At 44.1% G+C, this 21,892-nt stretch overlaps 1 protein-coding gene across 8 annotated transcripts in view; it reads left to right on the top strand.

Annotated features, from left to right (window-relative positions):
- Positions 1-14,740: 14,740 nt before the first annotated feature.
- LOC146347906 (uncharacterized) overlaps positions 14,741-21,892 on the top strand; it is a 48,370-nt gene continuing 41,218 nt past the window's right edge. For 2 of the 8 annotated variants that reach the window (XM_084851799.1, XM_084851804.1), the window contains exons 1-2: positions 14,741-14,807; positions 21,403-21,616. Coding sequence is in view for 2 of the 8 variants with exons in the window: in XM_084851796.1 (XP_084707922.1) it covers positions 20,442-20,462 (21 nt within the window). In the remaining 6 variants the exon portion in view is untranslated. Of the gene's footprint in view, positions 14,808-15,191; positions 15,275-20,354; positions 20,463-21,402; positions 21,617-21,892 lie in introns of those variants that run through there. The other 6 variants (XM_084851797.1, XM_084851802.1, XM_084851796.1 and 3 more) reach the window with 4 other exon arrangements.

Raw genomic sequence — 21,892 nt, 5'->3', positions numbered from 1 at the left:
CATTTTTCCTATTTTATTTATTACATTTCTCTATCACTCCATAGCCGAAACTCTCTAGGCGGTTTACAAAAGTTATAACATTAAAATACAATATACAAAATTTAAAAGCCATTTACATAAAAGCACACAGACAATATATACAAACAGCATATAACTAAAAACAACTTTGAACTGAAAACAATAAAAACAACACAGCTTAAAAACAGTATACAGGAGTCAGAAAAAGGAACAAGAGTTCTAAAAAGCAAAGGCCTGCCAGAATAACAGAGTCTTTAACTCCTGCTTAAAGGCCCTCAAAGGGGTCAGCAGGAGCATTTCAACCAGCAGGTCATTCCACAACTGAGGAGCGGCAAAGGAAAAGGTCCTCTTGCTTGAGGCTGTCAATCTCACATTAGGCAGCCACAGCAGAGAGCCCTCAGAGGACCTTAGGTGGCAGACTGGGATGTCCTATGCTTGGTTAGCAGCCTGACAGAGAATCAGCTGGGCTATATAGGCCAAGGGTGCAGAACCTCAGGCCTGGGCCCGAAATCTGGCCCTCCAGGGTTCCCCAGTTGACCACGCCCCCTTCCTTCTTTCCCCTGACCACTGATGGTTTGGGGTTCCCAGCTTTTATACATTTTCCCTCTCCCCCCGCCCTCATTCTAAATGATTGAAATGCCTCTCCTAAGGCTTAGTTACTGGCAGTAATAGCTTTAAGTTAAAATATGCTGGCATTTGGGGGCCTGCCCCTTTTGCCTTTGCCCTGCCCAACACTGGACTGTGGCCCCCAAGAGCTTTTCCATAATGGAATTCAGCCCTCAAGCTGAAAGAGATATAGACCTGATATAGACCGTAGTTGATCCAGGAGGGTAATTCTTATGTTTGTAATAATTAAAAACAAAACATTGGTGTTGGTGACATTTTTACTACTCTTCTTTATGTAACAAGTTCTTTCCTTTGTAATGTTCAGATTTTGTACAATTAAATATAATTCTTTTTGTATCTGCTGGAATAATAAAATACCATTCTTGTACACAATATTATCTCTTGTGAACACATATAATGCTTCTATTTCCCAGCCTGCCAATTTTCCATTACAGGAACCTCCATTTCTCCTGTCTTGGTAGCTTCCAAACACAAATAGCTCAGAAAAGCGAAGGACAGGTTAGCTCAGGGCTGGCCCAGGAAATTTTGCTGTTGAGGTGAAGGGCAAGATCCCTCCCCTCGTCTCAGTTCTACTCAACTGATCTGTTGTTGAATCTTAATTGAACACTGGTGAGAGGACAGCAACCTCTAACACACATGAGTACTAGCTTAGTTGGCAAAGGGCAGGCTAGCTTAGGGGGCTCCGGGAGAAGGATGGGGGCTGTTACTGTCATCCCACTCCCAGCATCTACCACTTGTGGTGGCCACTTCATTTACCTAATGGTAGAGCCACCCAGACCCTGATGCTGGGAAAGACTGAAGGCAAAAGGAGAAGGGGACGGCAGAGGATGAGATGGCTAGATAGCATCACCGATGCAATGAATATGAACCTGAGCACACTCCGGGAGAGAGCGCAGGACAGGAAGGCCTGGCGTGCTGTGGTCCATGGGGTCACGAAGAGTCGGAAACGACTGAACAACAACAACAACAAGAGCCACCCATATCAGGACTGTAAGGCAGGTGGTACAACGGAGCCGAACCCCCTGGACTTTGCCCAAGCTATTATGGAGGGGAGGGGAGGGGGAAGAACTGTAACCTTCATCCTGTCTTCAACCCTTTTATAACCTTCTGTTGGCTATTTGTATCTGATTTTCCAAATAAAACAGATTGCAGTCTTCCCCTTCTCAGAGTGCAATGACTATAGGTCCTTCCAGATTAAGCTTTAATTATGCAATTTCCCTGCCTCCCTCATGGAATTTTATTGGGAGGGGGACCCAGACAATGTGATCTTCCACTTGTAACCCTCCCATGTTTTCAAACTGCCTGTTGCCTTCTCTGAGGGAGTGGAGCTTTGAGGAGGGGGAGGGGCCTCACCCAACGCCGTCATGGGCCGGATGGGCAGGTTACATTCAGCTGGTGCGCCAAGGGTTCCCCGTCTCTGGTATAATGTTAATATCTTGTTTCATTGCCTTTATTTTTTATTGTGAAGGGGGAGAGCCAGAGCTCGGTGGTAGAGTACATGGTTTGTAATCACCAGTTACAAGGCTCAGTACCCAGAACTTCTAGTTAAAGGATCTCATGTAGCAAGGCTACCTGAGACCCTGGGGAGCTGCTGAAATTCAGAGCATACAGCTAGGGATGTACGAAAGTCACTTACCTTTCCGCGGATTATGTTGGTTGTGGGGGGAGGCGATCCGTTCCTCCCCCCCCGAATCTTCCACGGCCAGCTGTGCTCCGCGGCAGCTCCACGGAGCAGCTGGCCAGGCCCAGCCCAGCCCAGAGCCACCCGCAGCCGGATTTCCGGCCGCGGAGGGGTCTGGGGGGGGGGAAACCGCGTACGCAAATGGCAGCGGCTACGGCCGCCGCCGTTTGCGTTCCTTATTTTTGACCGTCTTAATCTACGTAAATATTTACGTAGACTATGATGGCGAAAATAAAGGGGAACGCAAATAGTGTCGCTGGCGCTATTTGCGTCCCTTTTTGATTTGCCATTTTAGCCTACGTAAATCTTTACGCAGGCTAAAACGGCGAATCAAAAAGGGACGCAAATAGCGCCCGCTACGCTATTTGTGTTCCCCTTTATTTTCGCCGTCATAGTCTATGTAAATATTTACGTAGATTAAGACAGCCAAAAATAAGGAACGCAAATGGCAGCGGCTGTAGCCGCCGCCATTTGCGTACGTGGTTTTTCTTTGTTTTGTTTTAACGCAGCCATGATAGGCTACGTAAATCTTTATGTAGCCTATCACGTTGTGTTTTTTTTGTTTTTTTTAACCCAGCCATGATAGGCTACGTAAATCTTTATGTAGCCTATCACGTTGTGGTTTTTTTGTTGTTTTTTTTACAAGACAAATGGCAGCAGCAGCAGCCAGTCGGAAGATCCAGCCCAGGTAAGTCTCGTCCCGGGGGGGGATCTGTGGGGGATGGGGGGGGGCAGGCCGTTCCACCACAGATTTCGGGAGGCCGAATGCACTGGCATTCGGCCTCACCGAGATCTGTGGCGGAATTCTCTGACATCCCTACATACAGCACTGAGCCGGATGGTCTGATGATATAAGGCAGCTTCCTCTGTTCATCACGAGAAAACCATAGCCCTTCCATAACAGGCAGCAGGGAAACCAACGACCACTGTATATAGATCAGTTTCCCCAACCTAGTGCCCTCCAGATGTTTCAGACTATATCTCACAGCATTTCAGACTATCTCTCACAGCCATGCTAGCTGGGGCTGACAGGAGTTAAAGTCAAAAGCATCTGGAGGGCACAGGTTGGGCAAGACTGGTAGAGATAACCCTTAAATAGGATTGAAACATTTTTGCTCTGTGTATCACTTTCCTTCATCCACAGAGAGGACAGAGACCCCTTTCATAGTTTGCCTTCCATCCATGATCATTAAAAAAGCCAAAACAATAATTATCACAGGTATTAAGCCAACATTTTGTACCTGTAATCTTTGCCTTGGGCTCCATTGCATAGCTCAATGGCAACATCATATCCTTCAGCTGGAGGAAGTAGTAAATAGTTAACTATTCTTAAACACAGATAATTAGCAATCAGTCGTAACCCCTGGCAGAAGGAACTATCATTATAAAGCATATACAGTTAGCACTTCTAATTATAATAGATCTGACCAATAATATAATGAGCATAGAAGAATACACAATTGATGTATTATGTACTGTTTCCTGCAGCTACAAAAAACTGCTATAAGAGCTCATAATATTAACATTTCTCCTATTAAATCAAAGTAAGCCATACTGGTCCATAATAAAAAAAAATCCAAAATCCAAGGTAAGGTAATAGCTTTATTAGGGACAAGCAAACATGCACAAAATTGTGGGCAAGCTTTTGAGATTTCTAGATCTCTTAGGGCATAATCATATGCATGTTTAGACAGAAAAAAGTTCTACAATTCCCAACATGCCCCAGCCAGCATGGCTGGCTGGGGCATGCTGGGAGTTGTAGGTCTTTTTTCTGTCTAAACATGCATACGATTGTGCCCTTAATTGGGCAAGATGTTACAAAAAGCAGGTGGGGAGGGCTGTTGATGCTGAGGTCATGAAGTCTGTATGGTGAGAATCTTAAGATGCAATGGGGAATAGGCTTAAATGGACTGACTTTACTTGGTGTCATACAGATTTCAGGTTACGCCTAGAACTGTTGCAACAAATAGTGACTGATTAATATGTGCAAGGGTGGAAATCTCAGCTCCTCCCTCGTGTACTTTTTTCAGTTTAGAATATTACATTGGCAGTTTTAACAAATCCTTTTTGCTAAGTGAACACATTTGTTTAGCAAGCCCAAACAGTTGAAATGGTGGGAAATAGGATCAAAGATGCTTTTATACAGGCAAGAGTATCAACGCACAACCATGTTGTTCTTGCAAAATAAATAAATAAAATGGTTGGAGAGGAAAGTTTTTAGATACCCCCAAATAATCCAACCTGTGTGGAAGCATGCTGCAGTTCTTATTTAATTAGACAGCATTCCAAACAAAGTCCTTTCCAAATAGGTCTTCATGCAAGAAATATGCAGTATTGCTTACTAGCTGCATATTATCTAGACTGGAAAACTGCCATTCTTTCCTCAGGCAGTGGTTCCCTTGCAATCTGGAGCATTAGTGCCCATGGCATCAATGATCATGAGAAACCTGAACTCTCCACCTAATGTCTGAATGATGCCCAACTTCATTGAAATAGCCCTCTAGGTAAAATCATTTGGAGAGCCCTTCAGCTTCTCCTGCTGCAGTGAGTCTTTAGGCTTTGCTTTGAGACTTTAGCTGGACTTGGGTGCCAAGATGAAAATGAAAAGCAGTTTCTCTTCTTGGTGTGAATCAGTTACGGCTCCCTCAAGACCTCGACGTTGCAAGTTAAGCATTCCCTCAGACAGAACTGTTAAAGGAAAGACAGCGGTATGTCTCTCTTCCCTGCACAGCAAAGTGATTCTCCTTAATTCATCATATGCGTAATGGATGGCCATGCTGTCTGGGGATGATGGGAGCTGATGTCCAAGCACGTCTGGAGGGCACCAGGTTGGGGAAAGCTGGCATATTGCAATACAGATACAGAACAAAATGGAGTATCTGGAAAGGCCCACAGATATAAATGCACTAGGCCATGGCATGATTTTTCATAATGCGTCTTTCCCCAAGTTGGTGCCCTCCAGATGTGTTGGGCTACAACTGCAGTCCAACACATCTGGAGGGTGCCAAGCTTGATGGAGGCTGTCCTAGTGCCATGATAATACTGAAAAGGCAAGGTCACTTGTAATGCAGAGCCACCCCATGTCCTATATGGCCTTCAAGAGCTTGTCTAGACCAGGTTTTAAACCAGGGAAGGGGAACCTATGGTCCTCCAGATGCCATTGGACTACAACTCCCATCATCCCCAATCATGGACCATGCTGGTTGGGACTGATGGGAGTTGGAGCCCAGCAACATCTAGGGGGGCACAGGTTCCCCACTCCTGGTCTAAGCCCTTCCATTAAAACGCTTACTAAGGCTGAACACCAGCTGCTGCAACTCCCCAATGAATGTGCAAATGGGTGAGCAGCCAGGTGATCATCTGGGTTGCTCTTCATGCCCCAACTTGACTAATTGAGCATAATTGTCAAAAGTAAACTGTATAAAGTAGCTTGCTATTTCCTTTGACTAGCTTCCCATGATTGATTTTAGACCTGTTATTATCTCGGTGAGTATGCAAATTGTTTGGCAGACCGATGTAAAACAAGGATATATTGCAATCCAATGGTCCAAATAGCACGACAGAGGAGATGGGCTGGACAAACTGACTTCAAGGTAACACAGTGAAAACAAACCCTTAAAAATGGGGGTGGCAATGTTATAGATTGCATTTGCAGGGGGCCAGATTGCAGGCCTCCTCCATATGGACCACAGAGTCCTTTCCATCACCTGGGGGGGCAGGGGCTATAGCAGTGGAATGGGTGAGACGGGACACTCTTTTGCCCGTTCAGCAACTCCAAACACAGTTTGTGTGCACATGATGACAGAATCGGTCTTAGTCTTCCCCTGCTAACCACTCATACTTGGCACTCATGCCAACCACTCATACTTGGCATTTTCTGTCTCCTCCGCCCCCAATTCCTCTCCTCTCACCACATGTTGCATATGGGGGGGAGGGGTGTCTCCATCTAATTGACTGTGTATCTGTGACATATTTCAGGAGAATGAAGCTCACAATTGGTCATTCAGCCACTTTCACTTTAAAATCAAAGTGTCTGGAAACGCCTTGTGGCTGCCTAATGAGTTCAAAAGGTCTCTGTCCTAGAAATAGCAAATTATCCAGCAAAACATTCCTATAGGTTAGACTAACCCTGCGGGCATAAATTGCTCTTCAGCACTCTTCATCAACCTGTTGCCCTCCAGAAGTTTTGGACATCAAGTCCCATCAGCCCCAGCCAACATGGCCAATGGTCAGGAATGCTGGGAGTTATAGTCCAAAACATCTGGAGGGCACCCGGTTGGGGAAAGCTGCTCTGCAGAGACAGAGAGCTTAATGGAAGGCCTTATACGGCTTGCTAGAATTTTGCCACCTTGCTCAGGCTTCCCTGTTTGCCCTGAGCTTCACTGCAACCCTCACAGTAGTTGGATGGTGGAATGGATCTTCCCAGCAACATTATATTGTTCTGAACAGTCCCTGTTATAATGCAAAGTATTCTGGGGTGGCTTCGTCTTGGATGGGCAATTAAGACCCATTTGCTTTAAAAAAGACCTCCTCCTGGTGAAGATAAAACTGCTAGAACTGGTTTGTTGATATGGATCAATACAGCTGCCTACACTTTGGGGTCCTCTTTGGGGTGTGGCTATGGGGATTGTCATGACGAGCACCCGCACTTCAAGATTTACCACTACACAACTGCTCAAGAGGAACTTGGTATGGAAGACTTTGAAATCTATCTGATCAACCATGGTTCCCTTCCTAATTGTTGTGTATAGTAAACCTAACCTGCCAAGGGTGGGTGTCGATTTGTAGTTATCCATAAGAAAAGTTTTTGTGAAGGATACATATTAGTCACATCAACAATTAATTGATTTGATGCAGGAAAGAATGGGACAAGTACAATTGACCCATGCTGACTACCAAGTCAGTCTGGATTCTTTCAGTTACTTTTGTCGATTTAAAACCACGACATTCATAAGTCTACAAGTCTATTTTCATATTTATGGCATGAAAAAGAGCTCCATAAACGTACTTGAAGAGCTAGCAATCAGCTTTGTAACTCATAAACACTTGTGTAATATAGCATGATTCATTGTGACTTTCCTGTGCTGCTTTTTTTTAAAAACCAAACAACACCTCTTTGCAATCATGTCTTAACATGTGTGCAAATTATGGATGGTGACAGTTGTTGGCCTTGACTCAAAGATCCGTGGTTCTCGGATGGGGCACATGCTAAACCCTGTGCAAGTGAAACTCACCTTGTTCTGAATGAGTTGGAAATGCATAGGAATTCTCCATTGTTCCTTACCTGGCTGTAGCCACAACGGCAAGAGATGTTAAGCCCTTTTTTTTTTACCTCCCTCCATGGATTGCTGTTCTTAGAGCAGTGACCAATGTGCCAGCACCCTGGAGAGATGACACTAATACAGTGTTTTTCAAACCATCTATGGTTGCGTGGAACCCTTTCTATATTGACTCCTCTGCCTGTGAACATTTGCATGTCTATCATGTTACTCTGGTGCATTGGAGAGGGATTTCTGTTTACCTTCTATTATTATTATTATTATTATTATTATTATTATTATTATTATTATTTTACTTATCACATTTCTATATTGTCCCATAGCCAAAGCTCTCTAGGTGGTTTACAAAGCTTAAAACATTAAAAATACAATATACAAAATTTAAAAATTTAAAAATATGAAGAACACAAGAACAGACAGTATACACAGACAACATAAATCTAAAAACAACTTTGAGCAATCAGCCAAACCATAAAACAAATCCAGGATCAATTAAAACTTATCACATGCTGCCAAATGCCTGGGAAAAGAGAAAAGATAATGATGTTGGCCCCCAGGTGGGCCTCGTAATTGGGGGGCCACCACTGAGAAGGCCCTCTCCCTTGTTGCTGTCTTCTGAGCCTCCCTTGGAGTAGGCACCCAGAGGACCTTTGATGCTGAGTGTAGTATATGGGTATGTTTGAGCTGGGAGAGGCACAATGTAGAGACTTTTAGAGTACACACACAATTTATGTACATATTAGACCAGCCTATCAGACCTCTCAATTGTCTTGCCTGAACTGAAAGAGTGTGACTTCATATTAGGGTTGTGCGAATCAGCAAATCTTGAGCTCTTTAAGGTTGTCCAAATTCCACCTTCAAGTTAGTTCTCACTCATGTCCGTATCAGATTGAGAGCGGTGTTTTTCCCCCCGCACAAAAATGTGTGCATATTTTTGTATGCTTTTTCCAAACTTATGTATGAACTGTGCGCATTTTTCAAATGTACACATTTCTCACACTATTTAAAGTGTGCTTATGTGCATTTTCCAAAAGTATGTGCATTTTCCAAAAGTATGCATTTGCATGAATGTCTTTCAAATATATGAATTTTTGTTGCTCTGTGAATCACATTGCAAGCTCAGAAATGCTGGGACTTCGACTGCAGAATGCGTTTGGGTGCACATTTGGTTTTGGGAAGTGAGAACCCAAGACTGGGTTGTTTTCGGTGCCTCCTGAAAACTGCTCTTTTCCAGGAAGCCTTCCTTGGTTAACCAGCCTCAGTTTTATTTGCATCATCAATTCATGATGCAACTCCATCATCAATTCCCCAGTCTTTGGTCATTCTTAATCAACCTTGAGAAGAGCTATGGTCCTAGGCCCATGCCTTTGATGTGCAGCACCTTTCCGCCCATGACATTTCCCTATTGCTGAACCCAAGCCCCACCTTCTACCTACACTCTCTCTCAGATGCACAGTCCTTCTTTGCCGTTGTTGAATTGTTGCATTCTTGAAATGGAACAGAATTTGGAGACTGGAGAACAAACCGAAAGCAAAGCCCCAAACTCGTTTGCCCTGTGTTGTTTTCCTGGAAACAATGAGCTGGTATCACTGTAGTGATTGCAGCACAGGATGACAAATTATGGAGAGATAATAGGTTTTGTACACAACTGCCACACACCCAGCTTTTCTCATTTGGCAGGGATGGTAAATAAATCATCTTGCCTCTGAGACTTCTGCTTGTATGGAGCAGAGGCCACCTCCCTCTCAACAGGGAAGAGACACCCACTCTACTTATGGAATGAGTCATACAACATTAAAGAATGGGAGGTAATTATCTCAATTATTAAGGTGTCACATGTAGTTCATGCTCTTGACTCCACATGCCCATTCTTTTCTAGGAACCTGGAAACATATGCCTCTGCATGTTTGTGATACAGAGCCTTTCTACATGAGGTTTTTATTGTGTGCTTGTGATTCCTCACTCACAGTAGTTTGTGGGTCCTTTACATGACATCATTGTCCTCTAGGGCCTTGCCCATGCTTTGCAACCATTTTAGAGGGTTTTTTTCCTAATGAGGAATGTCTGGTGTTTTTGTGAATGGCAGCATAAAACCTAGTGTATTTGCACAATTCCAGAATACCAGAGCGCCACCTAGTGCTTGTTGCTCCCATCTAGTCCCAATTCCAGCCACCCCATCTTCTGGCATTTTCCAAACGGCCACCTATTTTATCCAGGCAGCAGCTGCAAAATGCTTGCTGGATTAGTTATCTGTGCTGCAGTGCTGTGCAGGCACTTGGGCCAGAATCTTAAAATGGGATTAAACACCCCAAGAAGCAAGTGCCCCTCGACCCCCAAAGCAACCCGACTGGTCAAGGATGAACAAGCTGAATTTGAGAAGATAAAAACCAGATCTTTTATTACCACTGATCAGCTCCTATAAAGCCTTGAAGGCAGCTCTTGACTTCCTTGTCAAGCAAACAGCTTCTTCATTTTAATAACACCCAACTGCTTCATTTAATGAAGAACAACGTTACAGCATGACCAACACTAAAATGGATCATAAGGTATAATTCATTGAAACAGTGATGCCGGGTCTCCAAAGAGAAGGTCCTAGAGCAGCTTTCCCCAACCTGGTGCTCTCCAGATGCTTTGGACTATAAGGGGCAGAAGCCCCAGCCAGCATGACAAATTGTCGGGCACAATGGAATTTGTAGTCCAAAACAACTGGAGGGCACTAGGTTGGGGAAGCCTGCTCTAAAAATATCTGCTTATGATAGAGAATATAGGAAGCTGCCTTATAGCAGGTCTGTTTGTCCATCTAGCACAGGATTGTCTCCATCAAGGGAGCGCACACTTGAGGCTTGCAGGATATATTTGCTTTTAATACTAGAACCTTGAAATCCGTCAACTGGAGCTTGCAGCAAAAGACATATACTTAAAGTGAAAGACTTTTGAGCCCAGGAGTTTGTTCTGAGTACCAGAAATCACCTGACCTGACTGTCCTTCCACACATTTTGTTGTGGAGTCACTTTGTTGTTGCTCTGCACCTTGGATAGCTTCTTTAGGAATAGGAAATCCTATGCATGTTTAGACAGAAGAAAGTCCTACAACTCCCAGCATTCCCCAGACAGCTATGCTATTTATTTATTTTTTTATAATTTATTTTAAATTTATTTACCATCCCGGATTTATTTACCATCCCTGCCAAATGAGAAAAGCTGGGTGTGTGGCAGTTGTGTACAAAACCTATTATCTCTCCATAACTTGTCATCCTGTGCTGCAATCACTCCAGTGATACCAGCTCATTGTTTCCAGGAAGAAAGTCCTATAACTCCCAGCATTCCCCAACCAGCTATGCTAGCTGGGGAATGCTGGGAGTTATAGGACTTTCTTCTATCTAAACATGCATAGGATTTCCCCTAAAGGAGCTATCCAAGGTGCAGAGCAACAACCAAGTGACTCCACAACAAAATGTGTGGAAGGACAGTCAGGTCAGGTGATTTCTGGTACTCAGAACAAACTCCTGGGCTCAAAAGTCTTTCACTTTAAGTATATGTCTTTTGCTGCAAGCTCCAGTTGACGGATTTCAAGGTTCTAGTATTAAAAGCAAATATATCCTGCAAGCCTCAAGTGGATTCACCGCCCCACTGACACCGGAGCCACGAGCCTCCACTGCCTTCTCCCCATCTACTCTGATCGGCAGTGGCACTCTAGAACTCAGGTAAGAGACTTTCCTGTCACCTGCACCTGTTCCTGTTAACTGCAGATGCCTGAGACTGAACCTGTGTTCTTCTACATACACAGCATGTTCTCTACCACTGAGTGATGGTTTCACACTTTCAAGCACCCCAGCTTCTCTTGAAGCCTCATTGCTTTTATAGAAATCTGCACATGCTCATTTCCTGGGTTCAGCCAGGAAACCTCTGAATGGTGATGCAGTTGACATAATTATGTTTTTGTTGTCTCACAACAGGGTTGGAAAAGAGCCTCCTTTGCAGCCCTTTCACTCATGCAATATGCTTCTTGGTTGGTTCAGACTTCCTGAATCAGCATCTGGTCCAAGATGCCTGTTGTTGCCATGCTGCTATAGACTCGTCTCTTCGCCCATCTCTCTGCACTACAATTTTCCGCATCCCTTTGCCCAACTGGCCTTTCTGCGTTTTGAATTGCTCCAGATGCTCTGGACAGAATCTGTAGGCCAGAGCTGGGCAGAAGGTAGAGCTTCAGATGTTTTTGGATTTGAACTTGTAGGAACCTCAGCCAACATGGCCAATGGTCAGGAATGCTGGGAGCTGAAGTCCAGAACATCTGGAGATCTACTTTCTGCCCACCCCTGTTCTAGGCTTTGTAAGTTTGCCTGCTCCTGTACCATTATTACTGGGTTACCTTTGGGTGTAAAGCAGTCTCTCCAAACCTGGCGCCCTCTATCTGTGTTGGACTACAGCTCCCATCATCCCCAGCCAGCATGGCCAAATTGGCATAAAGACTTATTTAAGAGACAGTTGCTTGACAGATTAAGGAATATTTGCTTGACATCTTCTTTGGTACAAGGGCACAAGACTGCCATTTAAACAGACATCTAGAAGAAGTGGAGAAGTCATTGCTCCTAATATGGATGCTAGATTGGCAGGCAAATTTTTGCACATAGCACCTGCATAGCACCCAGAATATATTGTTCAACAGAAAAACCGGACTGCTTAGATCAAATACGATGCGTTCTCAGGTTGTTCTTGTTAAACTTTGCAAGACTCTATGAATGTATATTGTGTCCTTTAGGCATGAAAATGGATTATTTAACTGTAGAGACCAACAAACATTAACAGGTTTGCCATGTTTGTCTTATGTCTTCTGCAAAAAAAAATGTCCATCACATTATATTAAGCATTTGCAGGCTTCACTAAATAGTGAAGTGAGCATATGGGAAGTACTGAAAATGTGGCATCTTGGCCAGTGTGGACTAGGCTGAAACAAATTAAAGATATGGGGCTAATTTCGAGCCTTTTCCTCTTTGAGGAAGAATGGTCTAGATGTTCAGCCATGTTCTAGTATATGTATATGGGTTCTGGGATGACCTGAAGTAATCTAATAACATTTCTCTCTTTAAAGGTGCAATCCTATGCATGTTTAGACAGGAAAAAGGCCTACAACTCCCAGCATGCCCCAGCCAGTTATGCTGGGGCATGCTGGGAGTTGTTTAGACAGAAAAAATTCCTGCATGCTGAGGATTGCATCGTGAGTAAGTATTGCAATATACTTAGGGCCAAACTAAGCCAAACTAAATGACAGAGTGGAAGATTTGTGAGCAGATCAGATCATGACTCTCCCACCGTCTCCTTTGGGGAAGGCTGTGATGCCTCTGGCTACCAGCTGCTATAGCAACAATTCTGGCCTGATGTCAGCAACAGTTCTCTTCTGTGGGTGCTACTAAACCATCCTTGCCACAGGTATGATGCAGCTCTGGAGCACAGAGAAGTACTTTGAGGACGAAATACCTTTATGTGCAAGAGATGGCAACAAGTAGAGTTGTTACAACATTCCCTGAAAAGGGAATTCTGGCACCTCCCTTTTAGCAAGTCTTTATTTTTCCATGTCCTTTAAGTTTGGAAAAGGTACAGATTTTGGAAATGCCTTGTACTTCCAGAAAAAAAGCATTTTCAACAGTGATCGTTCACTTAGGCAACTTATCTTTATACTATGTCAGCCTTCCCCAACCTGATACCCTCCAAATGTTTTGGACTACAACTCCCAGCATTCCTGACCATTAGCCATGGTGGCTGGGGCTGATGGGGCCTGAAATCCAAAACATCTAGGTTGGGATGGGATGGTTTATCACGAGACCAGTCATGGCAGAGATTCTTTTTAAACTTTCAATTTTACTTGCTGCAGTTGTTAAATTAGCAGTTCACACAGAGATCTGCCAGTACCTTCTGTCTGATTCTGATGGAGAACCCCCAAAAGTATGAGTGGATACTATATAATAACGTAAGTAATGTGAGAATTAGGATCAAATTAGACATTTATAAGATATACTGGTTAGTTTGCACTACCTACCTAACTTTTCTCTCTTCTTTATAAGATCTAACACAAACAATGTGTGATTTTGAGTTTCCCTGTCCCCACCTCACATCACTGGTTGCTGGGGCAGGAAGACTGATGGTGTGATAATGGGCTTCATCACACGGAACTTTTATCCTGCTATTGAGGTTGCTCCTTCATGGAAGTTTGTGGGCTCTTTACATGACGCCATGATCATCCAGGGCGTCTCCTGCACTAAATGCTCTTTGTTCCGTTTTTAAATAGATCACAGATAATGAGCTATCAAATTTCCCCATTGTGTTTCACTTGAGTTCCCTCCGTGAAAAGAGGAAAAGCAGCAAGAAGAGGAGCGAGATCAATGAAAGATAACGGAAGACTCAGATATGGAGAGAAGGAGGGGGAGGAAGAGCATGTAAAAGGAGTCAGTGGTGATCCTGCATTTAAAATGGAAGCAGAAAGCCCCATTTGAAATGTAGGATTTTAGGCTGGTGTAGACATGCCCAATGTCACATCACATGTCATTTCTGCTAGGCATGACAAGGAAAAGAAAAAGACAGGAAGCAGTGAGAAAGAACTCTGTGTCTTAAAATGTCCTGTTAGGCCCATATATTATAGATAAATCATGTACCATGAATGTTTGAGAAAACGCCTTGCTGTTTCTTGATAAAGAGATGCGCAATAAGATTTATACATGCACATATCACACAACTTATACATGTCATATCATGTATACTTTATAAACAAGCAAACCTGCTTTGTAAATGTGACACAAAACAAAGCTATCAGATTGGGGGGGGGGGTAAAATTGCCCCATTCGCCATTTCCATTGTAAGGAAAGAGATGCACAAAGCTGAGAATAATATAGTAAAGCTGAAGCTTCATTTGGCTTGACTGTCCAGTTCAAACAATTTTACATATACAGCTTTGCAAACCACAAAAGGTGGTGTAAAGGTCATGAAGAGAATGACTATTGCCATAAATAATTTCACCTGGCACGTGCTAATTTCTGAGGTGGAGATTCAAGTGTCTCTGATTGGCTGCTCTCTATCCTCTCTCTTGTGACTGGTTGAGCCTCCCAGTACTTCATTGCTATTTGTCACATTCCCCTCAGGGATCTACACTACAAGGCTGTGGCACACAAGCTACAGAGGCATCACGGTTGAGCAGAAACAGGGATTATTAAGGTAGGTTGCTGGAATTCTGAAATGAACAGTGAATAATCTGTGCCATTCATTTTCAGAGACTCTGGATTGCATTTAATGGCTTGTATCTTGACTAAACAAATTAGAAATTGATGGTGAAGTGTGGCTTTAATACTGAGCCCTAACGTGTGGTGGCTCAAACTGGCTTGTTAGGGATATATTTCATACAGGAAGTAAAGTTTGGGAGTTTAAAATGAAACAACTGACTGCCCTTTTGAGGGATGTTTTTGGGTTACTACTATGAATTTAAGAGTTGAGCCAAGAGGCTGAGGATCCAGTTGACTGCCCAATGAGCTCCAGGGCCAGTCCAGGACAATTTGCCACCTGAGGCAGAGGCTAAAATGATGCTCCCCCTCCATTCCACAGACAGAAGCTGACTGGACTGCATTTGAATCTTACTTCAACACTGGCAAGAGGGCAGCATCCTCTATCACAGCTGAAGGCAGCAGGTTAGTTTAGGGGATAGGCTGCCCTCGAAGAGAGAGGAATGCCCAGGGGAGTGTTCAGGAGGAGTGGGTGGGGGGGTTGTCACTGCTGCCCCCCAGCATCTTCTGCTTGAGGTGGTTGCCTCACTCTGCTGGCCTGGATTAGCACTGAACACTTGTTGTAGGGAAGAGTTAACCAGATAACACAGGCTGTGTATTTAGTGCCATGAAGCCAAGCCAAGTTCAAAGTGTGTTGAGTGAAGATGTCGGGGTACATGTTGTGTCAACAAGGGCATGGAAATGCATAGAGGGAGAAAGGAAAAGATGAGCGCCTTCATTTCTCACATTCCTGCATAATGGCTCATGACACTAAGCAGGAGTTGCCTCGATATATGAAACCATGAAACGTGCAGGGGATTAGTTTTCTTTGTCTTCACTTAACTATGAATTGCACAAGTTCCCATGTGGCAAATATTTCTTTTTATGGCTAAGTCTCAGTCTACATTTGGGTTTTCTTACACAACATCATTATCCTAGTTTAACTGGCTGGAAAGAGTGGGTTGCTATGACTGAGAAACAGGCCCACAGACTGAGGGTGGGGTACATTGTGGGGCCCACCTGGCAATCCATGTGTCTCTGGAGGAAAAAGTGGGAGGCAGGCCTGCATATATAAGTTTTGTACAAGGCTGAGAAACTCCTGCTGACAGCTCTACCAAGACTGTTCAGGCCAGAAGACATGTGGGCTGCTGATTCACCTGCCTGATGAAGGATCACACTGAGCATCAGAAAGAGAAGTTCATCAATCGCTTGAGACCAAAACAAGCTTTGAGCAGGATACAGCAGAAAGCTGCTCAAAACACAGCCTCAGAGTTGACCACAAAGCAGTGCAGGGAAGAGAGGTACTGCAAGTACAAACCTAGGGAGCTGGATTTACAGTGATGTTGCAACAACTGGTCCAGTCTGAGTCTCTGTGCTCCTGGTTACCAGGGACTTCTTTGGTCCCACTTTCTCCAGAGCATTCTGAGGGCTAGCTCCAGCAGATACTTAGTCCTACATTTCACTGAAGATGTTTCTTCATGGGGAGATTCTAAGCAGGAAGAGATACCATGTGCTTCCTTGAGGTCACCTTAAACCAAACCCTTTCTTTGCACCACTTCTGCCATTGTGGGGGCCAGTCTGCAGCTTGGCTCTCTTGGGTGGGTGGTGCTCTGGCAGTGGCAGTGGGGTCATTGGGCTCAGCCTTCACGTTGTGGCAGGTGGGAGTATATCTCCTAGGATTGGGGTGTCACTAGTCCTATGCAAGTATCTTGGTACTATTCCATCTCTGTCTGAGGATAGATAAATAAAAACACCACCAATAAGAATGAAATAAGAGCACCCACCAAATTAAAATAAACCAAAACAATTTGGCAGCAAATTGGCTTAGACTCAAACACCTGTGTGAATAAAAATATATTTTCCTTCCAGCATAAGGATAGCAGAAACATAACAGAAACACCTATTTTAGAACGGGGTGGTGGAGGCAACAGTACAGCTGTCATAACACAGCAAGGCTACCACCTGCATCCATCTATTGTACAAGTAAGGAAGGCCATAGCTCAGTAATGGAGCAGATCCTTTGCATGCAAAAGGTCCTAGCTTCCATCTGTGACATCTCCAGGTAAAGTTGAGAACTCCTGTCTGTGTCAACAATATTGAGCTAGATACATGAATGGTTCGACTTAGCGTGATTCGAGATGGAGGCCTCGTTGTCCTACCAATCAAAAGGGATTGTACGCTTTTCCCTTCTTTTCCTCCTGAACAGATTTTTCTGGTTAGAAAAAAGACAGAAGTGGTGGGAAAACACCAAGGGCAGCCCAAGACATTTTGCTGCCTGAGGCAAAGATGGTGCCCGTGTCCAATTCCATGTGTAGAAGACAACTGGACTGGTAGATAAATTGTATTTCAACACTGGCAGCCGGATAGTCTCCTCCCCCACACCAGAGACAGTAGTCTAGTTTAGGTGCTCATGGCAAGCAATGTGACATACATAGATATGTTCTCCTACAGAGGAATGGCTGGGAACACAGGAGGAACAGCTGGAGGGATGCACCTGCTGCCCCCCCGGCATCTGCTGCCTGAGGCGGTCGCCTCACTCTGCTTTATGGCAGGGCAGGCCCTGGAAAACACGGCAAGGTTACAAATGGAAGACAGCGTCATATGGATGCCCTGTAAAATTCTGTGAATGAGGCAGGGCGACTGCACAATAAAAACCTCATCTGGAAGCACCTTTGGTATAAAGCAGCGTCCTAAGTATAGGATAGCATGCCATGTCATTAGAAGGAGACTTCTGAGACCATTGCTTGTTTTGTCTCATTATGCAAGATGGCCTTCTATATATATCTTCCTTGGAATATGTCAGTCTTTGTAAGGCCCCACCATTTTTGCTCGATGCATAATCTCCATTTCTGAGCAACTATATAGCTTATGTGCATTTCGTCCAGTCTACTTCTTTAGATATTTCTAAAGAAGTTCCATCTTCAGGAAGGAAAGGGGAAAACCAAACTTACATCCTGTGCTTTCTATGGTGCCAAACCAGAGCACATAAATCTACCGAATTCCTTTTTAAAATCAGTGCATCTAAGAGTGCGTTATAGATGTAAATAATGTGGATACTTTGAAGTGCACTCATTGTGTTCTGGTCAGACAAACAATTTTATGTCCAGAACTGAGAGTTCATTTATAAGCAATTCTGCCAGTTTGCTGCAGAAGTGTACAGCACTGATTGGCTTGTTGTTATACTGTCACAGAACTACCCTCCCTGCAATCCCCAGAGCAGTTTTGTAATGTTAAAAAGAAGTTTGGGGTCATTTATTATTTAAAACACAAAACAGAATAAAGGGTGAATGTACATTTCATTGAATAAATGTACATGCATCATTTGTAAACTGCTTTGAGATGTTTTTTGAGATATAGTCAAGTGGTCTATACATTAATTAAATAAGGGCACAATCCTATGGGGATAGTCAGCCATCTCCGAATGTAGAGATGACCAGCTACCCAATGCAGGGTGGGCAGAGTACAGAGGGGATCCTCTCCTCTGAGCTCTGGCCGCCCTGCATTTATGGATAGATGGCCGATTTTGGCTATCTAGTCAGGGCACCTTGGAGCGGCGGGGTGGGGAGGCCAGATGGCACATACGAAGCATCGTAATGGAGCTTCTGTGGTCCCCTCCCCGTGCCCAGGAACTCCCCGTTTTCAGCTGCTCTGCATTGCTGTTGCAAGCGTGGAGCTGGGGCCAAACAACAAGGGGGAGGGGGAGGGGAGGGGGATTTCTGGGAACTGAGCTCAGAGTGCTGGCTCCAAGCTCAGTTCCCAGAAACCAAAAAATCCTATGCTCATCTAAACGCTGTCTAGCAGCCATAGGATTGTGACCTAAATATATAAATAAAAACAGAAAGCATGGGGAGAGGGTGAAGGTACTGGAACCATTGGTATATCCATTTGTCATTAGCGGTGTGAAGGTGAGGGGAAAGCCAGACTCAGAGAAATAAAAGCACTAACATCTGCTTTTGAGGTACATTTGGATGTACTGTCTGTAATTACAATTAGATCTAGTGTACTGGCGGTATGAGTCAGAGGAACACAGTTTCAAGTTCAAATTACAACCAAGTTTCAAAAGAACATTTTAGTTTAACAAAACAGGTTTTACATTATAGGGTGTCACATATTGCAGGGTTCAAATTGGGAGTAGCATCTCCTTACTCACTGTACCACCAGGTCACCTCACAGAAAAGGGAATTGGAAGTATCAGCAGAAACTTCCCGTACAGCCTTCTTAGCCAGAAACTAAGGTGACCATGGACAACCCTACCATCTCCCACTTCCACCTAAATATCCCCCTATAGTATAACTATTGCTGTTCTTCTCTCTTAATCATCTTGTGGGGCACTCTTTGCAAAACAGCAACACCATTTTCTCTTTCAGAGCAATATAGAAATTAAATAAACCATGGTGCTAGTGGGGTCCTAATGCTAGTAATCAGAAGGCGTTGCACAGCTCTTCTGGCTTTTCCTACTTAACAGATTTTTCACAGTAGGATGGCCACTTATACATTGCCCTCAAAAGGAAACACTCTACCAAAAAAGAAGACGCCAATTTACATAATGTTTGCATATGCACATTTGTATGTACAAGTCAAAATTTAGAAATAAGAGCTGTTATTTATATAGAAATACAAGACATCTCACCATAGTGGGGAGACTGAGTAGGATCAGGGGTGGGCAATATGTGGTGCTCCAGATGTTTTGGCCTTACATTCTCATGATCCTTTGGCATTGGCTATGCTGACTAGGGCTGTTTGAAGTTGTAGTCCAAAACATCTGGAGGGCCACAAGTTGCCCACCCCAGTGTGTCTGCTGTCCAGGTGCTAATTGCTGATGGGCAAATTCAACGACCTTTCTCTTCTTCCTTAGTTTTCAAATAGAGGACACCTTCAAACAAAGGAGCATCCTCTACCAGCTCTCCAAAATAGAGGACTGCCCTCTGTAAAGTAGGATACTTGGCTACCCTATTTCACAGTAAGAAAAATGTAGGGATGGGCAACACCCACCCCTTGATGTCCAATCCAGGGTGGGGGGCTGCCACAGAGAAATCCAGGCCACTTAGGGCCCCATGAATTTCCTTGGAGCCCTGGTGCCTCTGCCATAGTTCACGAGGCGGCTCTCTGGCTGTCTAAAAGGTATGCGAGGCTAATGGCAGCCGCCATTAGCCTATCACGGGAAAATTACAGCTGTAAATTGCATAGTTTATGGCATTTGTGGCTGTAAAGTACTTCCTTCTGTGTAAATTGCAGGCTTTTGCTGAATCTGCTGCGGAATCCAGAGGTCAGATTCTTGGGAATTCAGCCTCATTTGGGTCTGCAGCAGATTTCTCCAGCATGTCTAGAAAAAAGATGGAAGAAGTGGTGGGAAAACAGGGGAGAGTTGTGAGTAGAAGCCAACAACATCTGGACCCCCCCCATTAATGAATGAAGCTTTGTTGTTGCAGAGCAAAATAAAAGCCTAATCTGGAAGCAGGAAATGTATTGGGAGTCTCTTTTTATACAGTTTGCCACCTAGAGGCAGGGCCCAAGCATTGCTTTTTGGGACCCAGGACAAACTTGCAACTCAGGCCCTCTCCTCCACATCCTTGGACCCTGCCTAGAAGAATAAATGAAGAACCAAAAGCACCAGGTTTGATATTGCCTGTCTGGGTTTCCTTCACCTCTTTCTGTTGCCTCCTTTGTAGGGTCCTCCTGTTTCAAAGTTCCCCATCTCCCAACAGGGAGAATAACACCCTCAGCAGTTTCCCCTAATCATTAGGGCCTAATGTAAGCAATATTTTAAGGCTAACTGTTATACATTTTGAATAGTGATATTCTGCACCTACTTAAGATTACAGGTATTATAGTATTAATTCCCTATTCTTCGCAAGGTTTCCCCCACGCCACCTGTAGCTTTTGAAGCAACACCCTATTATTTGGTAATTGCAGGCAGGAATGCCATTCACCTCTTCAACCCAGCAGTATAAATTTTCTTAGGGACTGTCTCATGAGTTACATTAGCAAACGTAACTGCCTCAAAGAAATAGAAAAAAGTTTCAGGTAAAGCTAATATCTATGTTTCTTACAGTTCATTTTTAAGGTTAATTTCCTTATCTTTCAAAGTTTTTTTTTCTCTTTTCCTCTGTTCTAAAGAAGAATCTGTGATTCCCTTATTATTTGGCAGCTCCAGGGTATAATTCCCTTCAGCATTAAAGCCAGAAGTATAAGTCTGCTCTGCAGAGATGGCTAGATAGCATCACCGATGCAATGAATATGAACTTGAGCACACTCCGGGAGAAAGCGGAGGACAGGAAGGCCTGGCATGCTATGGTCCATGGGGTCATGAAGAGTCGGACACGATTTAAGGACTGAACAGCAACAACAACAACAAAAACCCAACCTGTTTTAATTTGTTATATTTTTTCCATATAAGTAAGCAGTGCTGGCTCCAGGTTTTGGAGGGCCCTTGGGCAAGACACCCTCAGTGGGCCCCCTCCCTCAATGTATCTACCTTCTCACTGCCATTACCATGAGTCACCATTGCTCCTCATCCTCTTTCTCATCATTGCTACCGCTTGCTTGCTTGACAGGCAGACAGCCACTGAGCAAGTAGGTCGTGGCATCTACTGCTCCTCCTCCTCACCCCCACCGTTGTCTGGGCCATGGCGAGACACACGTGAACAAGCCAGTTTCAATGCTGAAGAGGAGGAGCAAGTCCAGGGGGCTCTTGTCAGTGGGACTCTGCTGAGGTGTGGGGCCTTGGCAGGTGCCCAACCATGCCTACCCTTGATGCTGGCCCTGTAAGTAAGTACCATAATTACAATTATTTAAAAAACAGACCCTGAAACCATTAATAAACCAACAATTAATTAGTTCTAAGAGATAGGTACAGGTAAAGCTAATCATTTTATACAGTTATCTTATTTCACTTAGTTACCTGGTTCACATGTCATAATAACCCAGGCTTTTAAAAAAGAAATCTGGATTATCGTGAACAAATGAGCCTGCATGTGCATACTGCCTGATAGCTTCCTCTGAGAGTGGGAGCAACTAAGGGCGCAATCCTATGACTGCTAGACA

This window comes from Heloderma suspectum, chromosome 4, assembly GCF_057233095.1.
Source record: "Heloderma suspectum isolate Gila_16-S chromosome 4, 16-S_ref, whole genome shotgun sequence".
Lineage (NCBI taxonomy): Eukaryota > Metazoa > Chordata > Lepidosauria > Squamata > Helodermatidae > Heloderma > Heloderma suspectum.
This window is presented reverse-complemented; position numbering and strand designations above follow the sequence as displayed.